This window comes from Eublepharis macularius, chromosome 6 (genome assembly GCF_028583425.1).
Source record: "Eublepharis macularius isolate TG4126 chromosome 6, MPM_Emac_v1.0, whole genome shotgun sequence".
Lineage (NCBI taxonomy): Eukaryota > Metazoa > Chordata > Lepidosauria > Squamata > Eublepharidae > Eublepharis > Eublepharis macularius.
Window position 1 is genome coordinate 76,135,430 of NC_072795.1, and position 20,519 is coordinate 76,155,948.

General features: G+C 43.0%; 1 protein-coding gene across 1 annotated transcript in view; it reads right to left on the reverse strand.

Annotated features, from left to right (window-relative positions):
• LOC129332688 (guanylate cyclase 2G-like) overlaps positions 1–20,519 on the reverse strand; it is a 95,639-nt gene that overhangs the window by 20,368 nt on the left and 54,752 nt on the right. Inside the window, exons 11-15 of the mRNA XM_054983918.1 lie at positions 20,412–20,501; positions 11,881–11,985; positions 10,751–10,822; positions 8,172–8,337; positions 2,018–2,173 (exon numbers count right to left, since the gene is read on the reverse strand). Of these exons, the coding sequence (XP_054839893.1) occupies positions 2,018–2,173; positions 8,172–8,337; positions 10,751–10,822; positions 11,881–11,985; positions 20,412–20,501 (589 nt within the window). The remainder of the gene's footprint in view (positions 1–2,017; positions 2,174–8,171; positions 8,338–10,750; positions 10,823–11,880; positions 11,986–20,411; positions 20,502–20,519) is intronic.

Sequence of the window (20,519 nt, forward strand, 5' to 3'; positions counted from 1 at the left end):
TTCTGGCTCTTTGCCTCATTGAATAGAGCTTTATAGTATTCCGAGTAGCCCTGCTTAGGATTGCTCTCAGAGGCCGTAAAGCTCAGGTCCTAGGTTTAATGAGCATACACACCCTCCTCCCTCATTTGGGAAGAAAGAAGAATGGTCCAAGAAGCCCCATTCCCATCAGTCTATCTGTGAAGCCACACTTCTGGATGAGGACTTTTCTGGACCTACTGGCTATACTCTTCATTTTTTTCATATTTTAAATTGTTTCTTAGCATAATATTTTTGTCTTTGAATATATATAAAAACAAACATATATCTACCTTTAGGCTATGCTGTGTATATGAGGTACAGAAATATGGTATAAAGAACAGAAGGATGAAGGAAAAGTGCAGTTTTCCATCCCTTGCACATTTTAAAATAAGAGCACTAGCACTACTTACAATTGGAATTCTTGCTATTTTTATGGCTCTTGGGTACTTTTCGCACTCATGGTTTAACACACCATTTCTGAGCAGTTGCTGTGATCACTGCGGCTTCGGCTTGGCACCTGTGCATTTCATGCTTCAGCTGAAACTTCAAATTGGTGTCCTGTGTTTCATTTCATACTTGTTTTGAAGCCCCGTGTTGGTTGCAGTGTTTAGGGGCTTTCAAGTGCGCACCACCTTTTTAAAAAAAACTTTGAGCATGTGTAGTAACATTTCAATGTTACTACATCTTCTGACCAACAAGGCCCCCCATGCCCACCCTTCAACCACCCACCCCCACCCCTCTCATCCCAGGGGTAAGGCAGGACTTCCATTCCCAGAAGTAAGGCACAGTGGGGGGAGAACAGACTTGTACCCAGCCCTGGCTCAGCTGAGACACGCTGAGCTGGGCTAGGCTGGGGCAGCTGCTCTACTGCTTTACAGCCCAAGAGGGCTGTGGAACAGGAGAGCAGCTGCCCCAGCTGAGCCCTGGCTCACTGCACGTTCAGCTGAGACGCGCCGAGCCGGGGCTCAGGGGCAGCTGCTCTCTTGCTCTGCAGCCCGGGAGGGTTGTGAAGCAGGAAAGTGGGCGCTCCAGCTGAGCCGCGTTTAAACATTACTACACATGGTCAAAGTTTAAAAAGTGACGTGCAAACGGAAATCCTGCTTTACCACTGGGAAAAGTGGGGTGGGGGTGGGAGGTTGACAGGAAGGCTGTAGAGGAGAACAGCTGCCCCAGCTGAGCTGCAGCGAGTCCGCTGTACTTGCCCGGGAGTGCTGCAGAGCGGCAAAAAAAAAATGGCAGAAAAGGAGTTCAGAGAGCTGACTTGGGTAGGTGTGGTTAATTCCACCTAAACCAATCAGCTCCCAGGGAAAAGGAGGGGAGAAGTGCTGTAAAAGTGTTCACAATGGCATTAATCGGGCCAGCTCCGACTGGGCAGCTGATTAAAAATAGCATCACGGTATGTCCGCAGGGAGAAAAATCAGGGTAATGGGGGAAAAGAGCAGTACTGCGTCCCATGACTAGCTTGCAAGTGTGAAACCCCTGCAAACATGGGATGTGGAACAGGAATGGACACACTTTAAAATCCGAGTGTGAAAAGTACCTTGTGCTATCCTAAGCAGAGTTACACTCTTCTGAGTTATTGAGTTAAATGGGCTTAGAAGGGTTGAGACCTTTATATAAGAGGAAGGGGTTAAGTGTGGCACAGAACTTTAGTGTATCATCTAGCTAGCTTATAGTAATTTTCTGTTGGATTGTGGGGAAAATAGAGATAAAGTATTTTGACATCTCTCTCTCTCTCTCTCTCTCTTTCTCTCTCTCTCTTTCTCTCTTTCTCTCTTTCTCTCTCTCGGCCCCCCTCCAACTAACATATGATTTGCTCCTGTTGGTACTTGGTAGGTGCACCTGGAGGGGGGCTTAGGAAGGGGTCAAGCTAGACATGTATGAAATGCACATTTCATACACTTCATCTCTATACTTCACCAGTACTTAGTTCTTACTGATCCTACTGACCATCTGGAAGGAGAAAAAAATCACAGATTGAAGTGAAACAAAATTCTACCTTCTGCACTTTGCTTCAGTTCTTCAAATGGACCATCTTCATGATTGTATATTAGTTCCCTCATAATAATAGCAAAGCTGTAAACATCCCCCTTCTGGGTGCCTTGGAATGGATATTCTCCCATTCTTAGTAATTCAGGGGATGTCCAATATAGATCTACAGTAACAAGACAGCAAAGACCAAAGGGGTGAGAGATCCAGGTAGTACCAAATTCAGGGTGAATGTTTTAAAAATAACTGTTAACATACTGAAGAGAACAAGAATCCATTAGCACCTATAAGACTAACGAAATTTGTGGTAGGGTATGAGCTTTCATGAGTCACAGCTCACTTTTTCAGATGTCTTTAAGAAGTGAGCTGTAACTTACGAAAGCTCATATCCTGCCACAAATTTTGTTAGACTTCTAGGTGCTACTGGACTCTTGCTCTTTTCTACTGCTACAAACAGAGAAACACGGTTACCCATCTTGATCTGTTAACATATTGTATCTGTTAATGTGTATAAAGTCATATGTTTTCTATGCTATGTCTGTTTGTCAGTTCTCAAATTGTTTTGTTTTCCTTTTTGCGTTCTTTACAGATGCTTATTCCAGTCTGCTTAGGCAACAGCAAAAGCTATGCCAACAGCAAAACTTTCCCAAAGCAGCCAGTTATAGCTTTAATACCACCAACACAGCATCTTTATCAGAGCTAATTTTTCTAGAATATCTAACAGGAAATCATTGCAACAGCTCCCCTACCTTTTCTTCCAAAATGGAATTTTCTTCTTCTTTTTCTTCTTTTTGAGCAATCATATCACTTTGTTTTCTAATTGTCCACTCTCCAGGTTTTCACTGTTCTCAGCACGCTTTTTCTCACACCTACTTTACTGCAATCTTTTCAGAAAGAACACAGTCCAAACCACATAACTCATGGTCTGGATGGAAGGAGCACATTTTTGAAGCCTATCAGCACCATTTGCCTTCTGTTAGCCACCTCATTCCCCACCACACCACTGAGCACCTGTCGTTTTAAAAGTTGATTTCTATAGCAATTACTTTTTAAAAAAAGAGCCCCCCAAAGTCGCTCCAATGATGCATTGTGGTGAAATGTGTGGTAAATGGTGGCTGGCAGAAGGAGGTTCACAGAAAACTCCCATGTGGAAACTCCATTGCCAATGCAGAATACAATGTTGAAACACTACTGCATTCTTAGCAGCAGAGTCTCCAAAATGGAGAAACCTTGCTATGCATTCATCAGCTGCATGAATGTATCGAGTACATTCTCTATATCTACTACTATCAGGTTTTTCTCAGTAGCTCTGCTGATGATAGCAATTGAACTCTCTGCCAATGGAGGAATTGATTCCTCCTCTGTTTAAGCAGGATTTTATCTCTCTTGAAGCTAAATCTTCTTGGCTATTAAGAGATGAAGATAAACAAGTAACTGTGTGTGGCTAAAGTTTTTGGTGGTTGTAGTAAAATCATGTCATAATGGCGGTGGGACAAGGTTTTGGAAGGGACAATGGCAGTGGGACAAGGTTTTGGAAGGGAAGGCCACGGAGACATGGTAGGGCTCGGTGTCCTTCCAACCTTCATCCCATCTTAAGGCATGCTGGTTGTGGGGCTAGGAAGATGAATTACCTCCCTCCGGCACTGATGTTGTGTAACTCGAGGTTTATCAATAATAAGACCAAGACACTGCAAGATTTCTTTGCAGTGGAAAATGTAGACCTGGTGTGTGTGACTGAGACCTGGGTGAGGGATGACGAAACAGTTGCCTTTTAAGAACTGCCCCCCCCCCCAGGTTTCTCGGTCCTTCACCAGTCCCAGAGGGATGGTCGGGGTGGGGGAGTGGCTATTCTCATTCAGGAGCTATTCTCATTCGGGAGTCTTTCTCCTTCAGGCTGCTCCCCGGACCAAAGATCACTGGCATTGACTGTGTTGGCCTGACGTGGGATGCTGAAGAGAAGCTTGGCTATCTGTCTGGTGTACCGGCTGCTTAGCACACCAGCAGCTACCCTGTCAAGCCTGTTGGAGGTGGTGGCGGGGTGGGCTTTGGAGCACTCTAGGCTCTTAATATTGGGTGACTTCAATGTCCACATCGATAATGCCACCTCCTCACAGGCTGCGGACCTGGTGTCATCCATGGCAGCACTAAGGCTCTCCCAATTTGTTTCAGCTCCCACACAACAAGCCGCCTTGAGCCCATCTGTGGGAAGGGCAGGGTATAAATCAAATAAAACAAATAAATAAGCGGGCCACATGCTAGATTTGATCTTTGGGATGGGGATTCAGGTGGACCTTGATGCGATTGAGGCAGTGCCATGGTCAGACCACTTTGTCCTGAAGGCCCGTCTGGGAATGCCAGCCCCTCCCTGCATAGGCAGTGAGTTGATTTATGCTTGCCCGTGGAGACTAATGGATTCAATTGGTTTCCAGAATGCTCTGTGGGATACGATGCCCCCTGGTGATTTGTTAGATGAGCTGGTGAAGGACTGACATGGCCGTCTCTCCAAAACCATCAATGAAATTGCCCCCCGTTGCCCTCTCCACTCCCGTGCCAGACTAGCCCCCTGGTACACGGAGGAGCTACGATGGTTGCGGGAGCTGAGACGGCAGGAGTGAGTGTGGTGGCAGAATCAGAGCAAAGAGGCAAGATCATCTTATAGAGCATTTATGAAGGCCTATGAGGTGGCTGTGAAGGCGGCAAAGAAGGAATATTATGCTGCCTCCATAGCGTCTGCTAGCTCACGCCCGGCAAAATTATTTCAGGTAGTTCAGTCCTTGGTCTCCCTCTCTCAGGGAGACTGCCAAATTAGAAATTTGGCTATTAGCTGTAAGGCTTTGGGGAGCTTTTTTTGCAGATAAAGTCTTGTCCCTCCGCCACAACCTGCCAGCCACAGTTGATGCAGTAAGGGAACTAGAGACCCCTTGGCCATCTTCTGGTCCAATTTTAGATCACTTCAGTCTGGTCTCTCAGGAGGATGTTGCCAGGATCTTGTGGCTGGTGAGGCCCATTACGTGCTCCTTGAACCCTGCCCCTCATGACTGGTTAAGGCCAGTATCGATGGGCTGAGGGCCCCATTGGAGACCATTATTAATCTATCACTAAGCTCTGGGGATTTTCCCAGGGCATTAAAGAAAGCCGTAGTGAGACCCCTCCTGAAAAAGCCAACCTTGGATCCCACAGACCTGTCCAGTTACCGCCCAGTCTCGAACCTCCCATTTCTGGGTAAGGTGATTGAGCAAGCGGTGGTGGAGCAGCTTCAGGGTTTCCTGGAAGATGCATTGGTCCTGGACCCATTCCAGTCCAGTTTCCTCCCGGGTCACGGGACTGAGACAGTGTTGCCCTCACAGACAATCTCTGTAGGCATCTGGATCAAGGCGGGTCAGCGCTGCTGGTGTTGCTAGATCTCTCAGCAGCATTCAACACAGTTGACCATGAATTGTTGACCCACTGCCTTGCCAACGTGGGGATATGAGGGACTGCCTTGCAGTGGCTTGTCTCTTTTCTCCACAGTCGGGGACAGAGAGTGGCACTGGGGGAGAGGTTATCAGCGTGGCAATCTTTGGTGTGTGGCGTCCCACAGGGGGCGTTACTCTCCCCATTGTTGTTTGATCTCTACATGCACCCTCTTGGCCAGCTGGCACAGAGTTTCAGATTGGGTTGCCATCGATATGCGGATGACACCCAGTTGTACCTGTTGATGGACGGCCGGCCTGGCTCTGCTCCCGAGGCCCTAATTAGAGCATTGGGGGCCGTGTCTGGATGGGTGAAGCAGAGCAGACTTAAGTTGAACCCCACGAAGACGCAGGCCCTGTACCCGGGCCATGGGGGGAGTAGATATGGGGATTCAGCTTCCAGCCTTTGAGGGGGCACCACTTGTGCCTGTTTCATCGGTCAGGAGCCTTGGTGTGATGCTGGATTCCTCCTTGTCAATGGAGGCCCAGGTCAAGGCAGCTGCCAGAACTGCCTTTTTCCATCTTTGGCAGGCCAGGCCGCTTGCCCCCTGTCTCTCAACCCATGATCTAACAACAGTGATCCATGCAACAGTCACCTCCAGATTAGATTACTGTAACTCACTCTACGCAGGGCTTCCCTTGGGCCTGACCCAGAAACTGCAGCAGGTGCAAAATGCTGCTGCTTGTGTCCTGACAGGAATTTCATTCAGGGCACATGTGACTCCAACTCTGCAGCAGCTGCACTGGCTCCCCATGGAATTCTGGATCAGGTTCAAGGTTCTGGTTCTGACCTATAAAGCCCTAAACGGACTGGGACCAGCATATGTGAGGGACTGCCTCTCTCCATATGTACCTCGGAGGGCTCTTAGATCTGCAGGTAAACACCTACTGGTGGTCCCTGGCCCCAGGGAGGCTCGGCTGGCCTCGACCAGGGCCAGGGCATTTTCTGTCCTGGCCCCAACCTGGTGGAACTCTCTGTTGGAAGACACTTGGGCCCACCAAGATCTTGTATCTTTTCGGCAGGCCTGTAAGATGGAGATGTTCCACCAGGCATACGGTTGAGACCAGCACTGGATCCATCTAATTAGTCTCCCTTCTGGTCTCCTGCCAGTGGGGGGGCGCATATGGTCCATGCCTCCACATGCTTGAGGAGTTAGAGTTTCACCAACCCACACCTCCACCCTTTTCTTCTCTTGTGTATGGTGGGCAGGGACAGGGGGAAGGGTGTACCATCTGGAATACTGAAATCCATGTTGGTAATGAGATGTATTTTATTGGTTTTATTTATTGTAATTTATTTATAATTGTAACCCGCCCTCAGCCTGCTTGCGGGGAGGGAGGGCTAAAAATCTAAATAAATTAATTAATCAACTCTTTTAGTAGGTGATGTTTATGACTATGGTCATGAAAACAGTAATTAAGAAGAAGATTACAGAATTTAATAGCTAATTCTTTCAGGGAAAGAAGCATTCTAAGGAATAATATACCTATTTTTGCTCCTGGGACACTTTCTTCACATGGCAGCTATGCAGTCCAGTGAAGAAATAACTGTTGGTTGCCAGCTGAACTTGGTCGAATCCACATTCACCCATTACCCGCATGTTTATCGGATATCTTCCGTTTGCCTCCAATCCGCAATTTTTTCCTCTTCGTTCACATTCCTGCTTCCAATCCATCTTTCTCGCGCATCCCTCCGGTCACACGGCCGCTTGAAAACCGCTTTTTTGGGTGGGACCTTTTTTTCCCGCCCATTTTTTAAAAAAAATTTTAGCGCACTTTTCCATTATTTCGATCTTGCCTTATAAAGAAACATCATTGAAGATAATGATGCCTCTCTTCCCCACTGACAGCACTGATGGCTCTCTCCCGTTTCTTTTTTGGAAATTTGGAAGCATGTGGGAAGCTTTCGTGGGCATTTCCTATGCAGGACAGTTCAGTGTCTGAATTTTACTGAAGTTTCACTTCCTTGAAGTGTCATTATTTCGATATTTCGTAATTTCGATATTACAGTAATATAAAATAAAAAAATAAAAAACAGTTTAAAAGGAAGTTTTGCGAGTCCGTTCTGAGGATGGATTCACCCCAAAATGATTTTTCAAACTACCAGATTTGATTCAGAAACAGCATAATTAATAAATCCAATGCTATGAAGTCAAAAACAGTCTTTTGCAGACTACGGAGCACTTGCAAGTTGAATCAGCCAATAGGAACTCTCGGAACGGCCGGAGAGACAGGAAAGGGGGTGGTTTTTTAAAAAAACCGTGTAAATTGTGCATTGGCCCGTTCACGGCCACCGTGAAACTCCCGTTGAAAACCTGTGACCACATATTTGGGAGAAATGTGAATGAAATGCATCTGTTTAATGAGGTAATGTGACTGGCACTCTGGATTGCGTGGGGAATGCGGGGAACATGTGACTTAGAATGAGTAATGTGGATTCGACCCTTATTTAGGAAGTCTTTAAATTGCCACTGGCATATCTGGAGTAAAGTACCCCTGGAATGGTAGTAGCAGTGTTTTGTGGAACAATGTTAGCCCAATCTCATAATATCTTGGCTGCTAAGTAGGGTCAGCCCTAATTAGTACTTGGATGGAAGACCACCAAGGAAATCTAGGGTTGCTATGCAGAGGCAGGCAATGGCAAATCACCACTGAAGACTTTTGCCTTGAAAACCCTATGGAGTTGAAAAACATACATAGCTCTTACTTTACCTTCATAGTTGGTGTCCTCTGTTATTACCCTGGTTTTCCTTCCATACTTAAATTCCCATAGCCCAAATCCACTCAGCTTCACCTGCATGCGACTATCCACCAAGCAGTTGGTAGATTTTAAGTTGCCATGAGAATTCAAAGCACTGTTGTGGATGAATAACATACCCTAAAATGAATACATACAAATTACCCACAGTGTATGTAAATATGCTAGAAAAACTCAGAAAGCAGATCTGAGTGAAATACTCCATAAATAGCAATGCCTCAGCTTTGAATTGCATTTAATTTATTCCATAGATTTATTATGACAGATTGAATAACCTTTCTCTCTCTCTCTCTCTCCCCCTCCCCCTCTCCCTCTCTCTCTCTCTCTCCTTGATAAAATTGCAACTTGAATTGAATGAGGTGGGTTGTGGCATATGACTACACCATGAGGTCACAAGTTCAGCTGAAGCAGCAGAATTATCAAGATATTGACAGAGAAACAAGTGGGAGATTTGCAAGGACTGGGGGAATCAAGGCTGGAGGCATCACATTTTCTCCTTCATTCATTTCTCCGAAAGCCCCCCACAGCCTCTCCCCCTTTCCTGCCTCCTCCTCACCCATCAGCAATGTACCTTTATCTGCCCCCCCTTCATCTTTCCCTCCTTCTCTCCCCCAGAAGTCTCTAACTGGGAAAACTATGGCCCAGTTGCACAGTGCTGGCTACCAAGCCAGGCCCAGTTGTTCAGTGTCAGCCGCTGGTCCCAGTGGTACTGCAGGAAACCCACAAAGACTTACTGAGGGGTACCTCATTTTCCTCTGTATCACTTCCCTCCTCCTGGCAGCTGTCATAACCCTTACCTTCCCTGCTTCCTTCTCTACTTCCCACCCATCCATCTTTTGTCTACTCCCCATTTTCCATTATATTTATTATGTAGTCATTTCATTTATATCCCACCTTTCTCGACAATAGTACTATACATTATTCTGTTACTCTCCATTTTATCTTCACAAAACCCCTCTGAACATAGTTGCCAGGTCCTCCTGCCTTCAAACCAAAGGGGTGGTGATGGGGTTCTGGGCAGGCAGGAGGGTGCTAATTCTTTTCCCAGTGAAGTAGGTTAGGCTGAGAATGGTAACTATGGTTGCCAGGTTCCCCAAGATCCAAATTGAGGGATGGAAGGTCATAGGGGGGGCATGCAGGCAGTATTTATTGAGCATGTGCACAAAGCATGTGCTCTAGAGAACACTCCAGTTCCCAGGCCCATTCCCTGTACTTTTCCCCCCTACCAGCCAGAGGCTGTGTGAATGAGAGATCCCCCACCCCACCGGGGCCTGGGAACCCTAATGGTAATGGCCCAAGGTCACCCAGGGAGCTTCAATGGTAGAATGGTAGAGTGGTGATTTGAACCTGGATCTCCACAGTCTAAAGTCTGAAACTTCAACCACTATATACCACACTGGCTTTCATGAGTGGTTGCAGCTGAATAGTAGCAAGTAGCCACTGATGGCTGTCCTAGGCCTGGCCCTGCCCCCCCCCCCCACACACTGCCTTTTACTGATCAGGAAGAGCCAAAGAGAATACCACTTTTACCAAGACATTTGCCTGCCTTTGCTCTCTGTGAACATCTGTCTCTTGGAAGATATAAATTGGCAAGCCATAAATCAGAGACAGACACATTATTTATTGTGCCTGCTGTATTGGAAATCAAGAACATGTCTCCCTATGATTTATGGCTCTCAGTCTCTTCTCCTTCTGACATGCCTTCAACACTAGTTTTGCCCTCTCTGCCATGCTGACTGGCCGGCTTAGGAGGTTGTTTCCCTGTGACTGATCTGCAACCAAAAATATTAATGGCCTGTCAAACAAGGATATTTTCTGTTATCTGTTTAGATTTTGGCAGGTAGTTTCCCATGAATGGATACAATATCTGAGAATGTCACCCTAAAGGAGTGGAAAATATAAAATGTACAGCCAGATGTGTTCCCCAGTTAAACCAGGCAGAAAACTAGTCCAAAACTAACATTTTAGTAGGAGTCCAAAGGAAGAATTCCAAAATTGTAGGTTAACTATTGAGAATACCACTCTGTGTACCCTTGTGGTCTGAGAATGCTGCATGAATGGAGTAATCGAGAAAGCATGAAATGCAATACAGGGGAGAAGCAGCAATTAAAATATGCAGGTGGAACCCATTTAAGACTTTAAAGTTCAAAAGACATTAAAAGTGGCAGTTTCAGTTGTGTCCAAAAACTCATCAGAGGCCCAGTATTGTTGTCTTAAGTTGTAACACTGATGAAATGTACAATCTACCCATCTCAGAAATGTTCTACAGCAGCTGAAGATTCCTGTGCTCTAACAGCCTGATACAACGCATGAAGTCTCTCTCTCTCTCTCTCTCTCTCTCTCTCTCTCACACACACACACACACACACACACACACACATAGAGCGCTTCATTTCAACCACAGGAACACCAAGTGATTATAGCCTGTTAATACTCTTTCTAGTTTCTTTTCAATACCTAAGCTGTAGAGCAATATTTTTGTGTGTTTGATCTTACCTTTTATGAAAAAGCAATTTCATCACAGCATACTCACATTGACTATGTCATAAGCAAATGAGATTTTAAATATCCAATCCAGTTCAATATCAGAATGCATCAAAACATCCTGAGAAAACAATAGTTTAAAATTCTTACATGTCAAAATACTTTCTTTGTGTATTGCACTGCTGATTCATTGCAACCTTTCGGTACATACATTTCCATCACTGTTTAATGAGATTGGGTGTTTTTTCAGCACCAATACATTTTCTGTTTTGTCTCTAACAAAATTGCACAATTGTACCTCATCTCTTGGGCTGTTTCCACACAATCTTATACGGACGGCTCCCTCACAGAAAGCTGGTGGCTTTCCCCTGGAATCCAGCTATCTCCATTTTCAAAATGGTTGCAAGCTGTTTGGCTTCCATTTTTTGGCGCCTTTTCTGGGTCTGCATTCCCAAAAAAGGCACCAAAAAAACAGAAGCACAGCACGCAACCATTTTGAAAATGGAGACAACTGGATTCCTGGGGGAAAGCCACCACTGTTCCATGAGTGGGTTGTTCCTATAAGAGCATGTGCAAATAGCCTTTGCTTCCATTTGATCTCTCCATTGTTAACTTGCTTAGCAATTGATTAGCTACTTTTTTTCTTTTCATCTTTGCAGTACTCGTATGATAAGCAGAACAACCATGAGGAATTAACAGAGTATTTACTAATAAATACATTTACTCACTGGATAACACACTAGCTTGCCACAGATACAGCAAATGGCATACATTTTAGAAAAAATATTCTTTTTTTTCTGATGTCCGTATAGATATCATTAGAAGTAGGGCTACCAGCCCACAGGTGGCAGTTCCTTGCTGTTCAGAGTGATGGCATGAAATCACTTGGAAAACTTAGTTTTCAGTGAATCCTAGAGAGGTGTGACATCACTTCCAAGTTTTCCCATGTGACATCATGCCATTCGCTGACTGCCACCCTCTATGTCCATGTCCTCCTGGTCTCCTTTTGGTTGCTAGGCTGGAGCCTGGCAACCCTAATTAGAAGTATTGTGAGAAATGCATCAGACATGGCAAAGCCCAGAAGTATAGCTTTAATCAGGAATGCAGTTTGGGATAAGGCCAAGCTACCATATGAGCTAAATATAACAATTGCTCTTGCTTTTTATTCAAAGTCCTCACCTTTATGCTTCCCTTCTTACAGTAGTGTGTTACAATGCAGCTGTTTGGAGCTTCGGGGCATATCCCATAGAAGATTACTAGATTCTCATGTCTCAGTTCTCGCATCTTAAAACAAAGAGACATTGGTTAATTTGGCACCCAGAAGGCATCTCCAAGACTCACCCAAACCTTGCAACCCACATGTAGTCAAGATGTCTTCCACCCACGCTACCTCTTCTTATCTGCACTTCAGGAAGAGTCTTGGATGGAACAAGTTTAGAGCATGTAGTCAGCACAAACCATTGAATGATGTTGGTCCAATGTTTGCCCTCAATATATCGCACCTGCTTTTTATAAAATACATTGAGCGTGCTCCCCCTCCATTCATGCTGCTGGAGCCCAATCATGCTGTTAACTGTAGATAATCAAAATGTCTGAATAAAACTTTTATTAACTATATTATTTTTACATAATCTATTAATCTGTAATATCTGTATATTAAGCATTTATTTTCGCACACAAATGCAGATACAGGGAAGATCAGAACAGGTCCCAGCAACATCAACAACAAAAAAGTAAGTTGCATGAACTAGTCCAGATTAAACTAATATTTAATGCTTCTATCTCACAGTCAGATGTCTTTCTTACTGCTTAAGAATAAGAACAACCCAATATATAAACTTCAATGGAATATTGTTTCTTTCTGCATATCTCCGTTAGACTTCAGATTAAATTCAGATCAGCTGCCAGATTCAATAATGCAATTTTATTGCATTTAAATCCCACACTTTTTCTATCATAGAACTCAAGGCAGCTTACATAGGCTCCCCAGGAGGTCTTCCATTCAAACACAGAACAGAACAGACCTATGCAGTGTCTAATAACATAAGAACATAAGAAGAGCCCCGTTGGACCCTGTTGGACCAGACAGTGATCCAGCTAGTCCAGCATACTGTTTCACACAGTGGCCAACCAGTTGCCCTCAAGGGCTATCAAACAGGACACAGAGGCTACAGTCTTCTCCAGAAGTTGCCTCATGCCACTGGTATTCAGAGGTTTGCTACCTGTAAATATAAAGGTTCTCTTTAGTCATAGAGAGTTACTCAAGCTATGAGACATGCAGATATAGATACCATATAAATATCATAAACATAAAGAACTGCAGCTTCTTCAAAACAAGATCTTACCATGGACGTGGTAAGAAGCCAACATAACATTAATATATAAAGTGGGAAATGATCCATTTATACCACAATCATATAGGCCTATCTGTTTATTGAATGTGGATTATAAGATATTTACAACAATAATGGCTGAAAGATTAAGAACATGCATTTAAGAAATAATTCATGAAGATTAAACAGACTTCATCCTGTGGAGATATATGAAAGATAATCTCATATATCTTCTCGTTGCAATCGAGTATTCAAAAAGAAAAGGTGAAAAGAACTGCATTTATGTTTCTGGATGCTGAAAAAGCATTTGATAACATTTTTTGGAAATTCCATATGAAAGCATTGCAAAGAATGAATTGTGGGACCAAGTTTTTGAATTAGATCCAGAGTATTTACATCAATCGACAAGCCACATTTTTAGGGAATGGTTCATTTATGAATTACATTGAAATAACAAAAGGATGTCCAATATCACCATTAGTCTTCGTTATTGCGCTGGAAATTTTGGCAGTGAGAATTAGACAAGACAGCAGAATTGCCAGAATAAAGAAGAGGAAAGAGACATATAAAATGAAAAGCTACTCAGATGATGTGGTCATATTAGTGACGAATCCACACATTTCAATGACTTATGTAATGGAACAAATATCAAGATTTGGACAGTACTTCTGGATACAAGCTGAATAAAAAGAAAACAAAGAAAATGTTACTTTCGACAACGGCAGAAGAACGAGAGATCAGAAAGGTAACAGATTGTGCTATCACTACAAAGCCGATAAAATATTTAGGGATAAATCCATCGTCACAAAATGAAAATCTCTATAAAGATAACTATCAAAAAGTTTGGACAAGAATTATTATTATTTTTTTAACAAACAAGAATTATTAAATTTGCAGAGATGGGAAAAAACCCAATATCTCATAGGTGGGAAGAATCTCAGCTGTTAAAATGAATATCTTACCGAAATTGAACTTCTAGTTTTAAATGATTCTAATTTATATAGAACAAAAAATTCTTAATAAGTGGCAGAAGTAATAAATGACTTCATACGGAAATGGAAGAAACCAAGGATAAGATTTAAAGTACTACAGGATGACAAAAACCAAGGAGGATTGGCAGTACCAAACATCAAACTCTATCACCAAGTGGTGGCACTAATTTGGATAACAGATTGGATTATAAATCCAAGTAGTAGGCATATCAAATAGGAGACAGCGGATGCCAAAGAAGGCATTCATCATTACTTATGAATAAAGAAATCATGGAAACCCATTCATAAACAGGATGGGACCCATATATTAAGGGATGGATTGCTTAAAATATGGTTTCAATGCAGAAATAGATTGACAGTGCAATATCAAGAAGAGTTACTCCAGTCTAAGCCCATTGAAATCAATGAGCTTAGACTGGAGTAACTCTTCTTAGTATTGCACTGAGTCCACTAATCTCCCCATTGATGTTGCCAATTAGTGCTTACTATGACACACGTATGAGAAATAGAACTGATCAGTTCAGTTATGAATCAATGATTGATAAGAAAGGAAATGTAAAAACTTGGAAAGAAAATCAAACTCAAGGCAAAAATATCCCATGGCAGATATATCACCAAATAATATCAAGACTAACAGAACAAACTCTTAAAGAAGGTGGTAGGTTGAGAGAAAAAACACAATTTGAAATATTAATATCTGGAGATCTGAAACATTTCTTGGAGAAGATCTATAAAATCTTACTGCAATACCACACAGAAACAGAGCAATTAAAAACCTGTATGATAAAATGGATGGAAAACTTTGGAGAAATTATCTCGATGAACTTATGGGAAAATTTATGGACTAAGGACATAAAATTTACAGACTGCCAGTTATTGAGAGAGAACTGGTATAAAATGTTCTTCAGATGCTACACTACCCGCAAAGACATGGCATGAATTAGTAAGGTTTACAGCTATCATTGTTGGAAATGTCAAAGCATGGACGCAACATTTTATTATACATGGTGGACCTGCCAGAAAACATGAAAATATTGGATAAAGATACATGAAGAGATGCAGAAGATTCTTAAATCAAGATCTGAGTTAAATCCAAAAAAATGCTCTTAAACATCCTACCAACTAATATTAGGAAAGAACAGGGAGATCTTTTGCCCCCCCCCCCCATTCAGAATGAAGAGACAGACACAAGCCTTGGGTATAAATTTGGGCCATTTATTGACCAACATTAAACTTAATAACAGCAAGGGTATAACTAGCGGTACAGGTCGAGACAAGGGGTCAATTGGACCAACTCCTCGACCTGCTTGGGCAAGCACCCCCTGCCCCAGGTGCGAGCCATCCATGAGAATGGCTGTAACCTGGCCGGCCAGGTGAATGGTTCCCCCCCCCTTAAAGCTCCATACACCCCAGCCGTGAAGCCCGAGGGAAGGACTTGTACAGGGGATCCCACAGGCAGTCTGCCCTCTCAGCTGGCAGCCGTACAGCCCGCCAGCCAATCCCTGACAGACCCCTATTCCCCACCAATGGGGAGGTACCACCGGGTGCTCACCGGCCCACTCTGTCTACCCAAATCTAACCTGCCAGGGACCTAGGTTACAGTTCCACCACTCCAAATACCACTCCTACAAGACAGTACAAGGTAGGCAAAAAACACCTCTTCCCTGTGCCAATTTGAGAAAAGGAGAAAAAATTCCTACCTGGCCCTGGTAACCAGCAACCAGCTAATCCTGTACTACCATAGGGTGTGGTGGGTGCCGAGCTTTCAAAGCTGACTGAGCCCTACAGAGGCAGAGCTGCCTTTATAGGGCCAGGCCCCACCTCCCAAAGCCTGGATGCTGAGGAATGTAAGGCTGTCTCTCCGTCCGTGCAGTGAAGCAAAATGTGGCACCCAGCCTAAGCATGTTTCATATGCAGCCGGGTGTGCCATCTTCTGTTACATGGTGTCGGCAGCAAGAGCATTATATGCATCAAAATGGGAAATAGATACTTGTCCTGATGTGTCACAGTGAAGAGATAAGATTTACAAATATGCATCAATGGCTAAATTAACTACTTATCTGCATAATAGACGAATAGCTGAATTTTGGGAAACATGGAGAGATTTCTTTGACTATATAGGCAGAAATTAACACTAATTAAGGTAACTTAGTATAAAGACAAGATAAAACATAGAGAATTAAGGAAAGAAAAATAGAAGCTGATATTGTAGTTTGTATAAATAAAGTTAACCAAAGAGCGAGAAGGAGAGCTGTTGCACAATTATGTTTAGTTATCGCAAATTTTGAATGTATTCTTTTATTAGCGCAACATAATTTTAAATGTAGTGCTTGTATAAATTTCACTAATTCCAAATGTACTGTTTATATAAGATTGTTTAAGTCTCAATTCAATTTCCAATCTAGTGTTTGTATAATCTTTTACTAAGCTCTTTCTATTTTTTTACCTTTTCTTTTTAAATAAAATTTCTTTTAAAAAAAACTGCAGCTTCGAAGCCTCTTTGGTGTTGCATTTTGTTGAAAAACTTCGTCTACTTACTTTTTAAAAAAAAAATTATTTTTAATATCTAAGACAAAAACCTACAGAAAAAAAACTACAAAAGTACAAGGGAAGGGGAAAAGGGAAAGAAGAAAAAAAAGGGGAAGGAGGGCTGGAAAAAGGGGGGAGGTAACATACAAACAATAAACACTACACTACAATGTTTTCCCTTCATACTGCCATAGTTAAAAATTTAAACCTTCATAAAGTAATGATGGAGTGGTTGACCTTGCAAAATACAAATTACAACCCATATTAAATCTTCTTCTCCCCCCCCCTAGGCCTCGGACGCAGTTCTCTCTGAGCAGCTGCAGCCACTGCGCTCATTGCCTCCCCCCTCCCTTCAGGCTTCGAGTCTTCTTCATTTTGCATGGTGTCTTGCCCAAATTCTTGATTTTTGTCCACAAAATCCCTTAGCTGATCTTCTGAATTTATCTTGTAAGCTTGATCTTTATAATTAAACCAAATTCCTTCCGGAAATAGCCATTTATACTTTATCCCTCGTTCCCTCAGGAGAGCTGCGAGCTTTTTGTACTTAAATCTTCTTTTCCAAACTAGAAATGGAACGTCCTTCAGTATCTTGACTTTGTTTCCCAGAAAGTCCAAGTCCGCATTATATGAGTTAAATAGGATAGTGTCCCGGACCCTCCTAGATGAAAACTCAATAAAAATCTCGCAAGGTAGCTGCCACTTCATTGCATATTTTGAAGAAGCCCGACGGACTTCCAAAATGGCGCTTTTTACCTCTTCCTTAGTTGCCCTCGCGGGTGACGCCAATAATTCCGAGGCAAGCTCCCTTAGATCCTCGTTTTCCTCCTCTTTAACATTCTGGAGACGCAAAATAGTCTGTGTTCGTTCCACTTGCAGCCCGATCAGCTGGTTTTCCACCAGCTTTAGCTCCTTGTTCGTTGCTCTCATGAGTGACGCATATTCCCAAGCAGACTTCTCTGCCCCCCCCACTACTTCCTTAATGGCTTTCACATCGCTCTCAATTAAGCCCACCCTTTGATCTGTTTCATTCAGCTTGTCAACAAAGGGTTTTATGGCTTCGATGACCGACCTTTTCACCAAGTCCTCGAGCGACTCCGCTTTTCCCTGCAGGGCAGCCGAGATTGACTTGCCCAAAGCGGGACTCTGCTTTTTTGCTGCCATTTGGGGGGGGGGGGACCGCCAACCTTCTGAAACTCAGTGAGGGGGAAGAAATCCGAGTCTTCTTAACTTCAGATCCCACCACTCCTTCGCATACGCTTGTAATAACAGAAGGGATTTGCTTACTTACAGGCTTCCGCCTAGTCCTGTTCTTTGCCGTTTTCCGTGGCCCGGCAGCACGCAAGGTGCCGCGCACGTCTGCCGGCCTCCATGGGGACAAACGGGCAATTTACCCCCTGCATCGATTTGCCAGAGGGTTCTTCCTGCAGCGTCCCGGACCCTGACTCCCTCCCTGGGAGTCCTGGGGGCTAATCTTTGCAGATCAGCCGCCCGGTCAGGCTGCTCAGGCGCTTCCTCTCGGACCTGCGAAGAGGAGCGTCCGACATGGCCGAGAAAACGAAACCGAATCTAAAAACTTCATCTACTTACTGATGTCAAGGTTTTTTGTTATTGACAAGATTCAATCCAAACCTTTATCAATTTCATAATATGGACAAGCTGTTATTGCAGAGAGAATCTTTATGGATTTTTACTTTGGACGTTATCTCCAAAAGGCCTTAATGACCGGTTAGATTTGTCTGCCTTTGAGTAACATATTATCTCTCTATGGTCTCTCAAACTTTAAAAGACTTGAGTCATCACAACAAGGATTTTTCCACTCATTTGCTGGCCCTTTAATATTTGGACTGTGTCATTTATATATAAGTGGGACTGAAGCAAATGTCTTTTACCTTGGCCTTTTCCCTACTTCCATATATGGATTGGTGGATTTTTGGAACTTTCTAAATTCTTATTGTGAGTTCATCTTTGGTCATGGCATTGTATTGTGCAGATAGATGTTTTGACTTTTTTTTTAAAGACCTACCACATCTCCAGTGCAAGATCAGACTGCAAATGAAAACAATTCTGAAAAAGTTTGTTCAGTGTAGTGCAAAGGTATTTTGTTCAATGTACACCACTGCTCTGCATATTGTATGATGTCTTTATGGCTACTTCCACACACGTTGGATAATACACTTTCAATGCTCTTTAGTGATTATTTGGAACTGGGTTTTTGGGTGATCCCCCACTAGTGGTTTTCCATGGTTCAGCTTCCAAATGACCTCGATTTTTTTTTTTGCGTTTCCACACATGGGAAGGCGATCCTAGCAGCAGCTTCAAAATCACTGCAGGTTTCTTCCGTTTTTTTTCCTTCCTGCTTTTCCCTGACTTATTTGTCCATTAGGGATTTTAATCAAGCAAAATTCTTTATCCGATTCTTGCCCTTTTCTCCCACCCTTCAAATCAACTAAATTTGATTGGTTGATCACATTTTCCAAGCCACACCCACTACCTTTTCCCTTCTCCTCTTGTTTTTCTCTCTTTTAAAATTTTTTTTTTAATAAAAAACGTTGCAACGTTTCTACATGTCTATGCAGAAACATATCCTGTGTCACATAACGACAGCTGCCCAATAAAGGGCCGTTTTTCAACAGGCCAAATTTGTTGCTTGCTGCTCGCTGACAGCTGACAGCTTCTGAGGCAGAGGGAAAGCGGGGTCGTCGGTAATAATTTTCCCTCCTAATGTCAATAACCAATACTCATTCCACGATATTGGCGGGAAATGCTCTGATCTATCAGATATGTTTGTTTGATGCAACGTTTATATGTAGCAATGTGTGTTTTGAGAAAATTTTTGATGTGTTTGTTTGATGCAACGTTTATACATAGCAATGTTTGGGGGGGGGGCGGGAATTTTAAATGAAGAAGACATATGTCTGTTGACACTTCCCCCGGAAAAAATGATGAGGAATAGATTTTTATACTAGCAAATTCTGCACAATGGACTTGGAGCGAGATGAAATGAAATGTCAATGAGAAACAAAAGCCTTAATGTGGAATCAGTGAGTGGTGGATTCGTACGACTCCACTGCAGCACAACTGCTCAGAAAGTCCAATCAAAGTCGATCATGCGGAACTCCCAGTGTGTGTGAAACAAAAACTCCACTTCCAAAGGATTGTTAAAGTGAATTATTCAACGTGTCTGGAAATGGCCTCTGTTTATCATATCAATATAGTATCTATGTCTGTATGTCTCATTATCTTGAGTCACTCCTTGTGATCAATATCATTCATTTACGCACAATTCAGGCCTTTCCCCCCCTTTGTTACTTCTGGTACTGAGTACCTGTCACCATTGGTTTTTCAGAGGTATTCTCCCTCTCTTTTCTGTTCAGTTCTCTTTAGACATGATGGCAAATACTCACTGATAGACCTATCCTCTATGAATCTGTCTAATCCCTTTTTAAAGCTGTCTATGCCTATAGTCATCACAATGTCCATTAGGATTGAATTCCACAATTTAATTACTTGTTTAGTCAATAAATATTTCCTTTTGCCTGTCCTGACTCTTTTGCCTAACAACTTCATTGGGTATCCTAAATAGTAATATTCTAGTACAGGAAGAAAAAAGGTCCTTCTAGCCACTCTCTCCACCCTGTGTACAACTGGAAAGTCCCAAACCCTTTAGCCTTTCCCCATAGGAAAGATGCTTCAAACACTTAATCATCTTGGTTGCCCCCTTCTGTACATTTTTTCAGCTCTTCACTATCCAGTTGCTCTATTCCAATCATAAACTGAGACCTAGTGAATGGGATGGTTTACAATACCAATACAATTTGAACAAGAGGATGACAAAAAGGTTCAGAGTGAATGATACCATCTGAACTTCACAAAGAATTGATGGTTTCCAGATCCAAGCATCTGTCTCTGTCTGATTATCAACAAATTCGAGAGCGACAAGGATTCCCTGAAACAAACAGGGTGA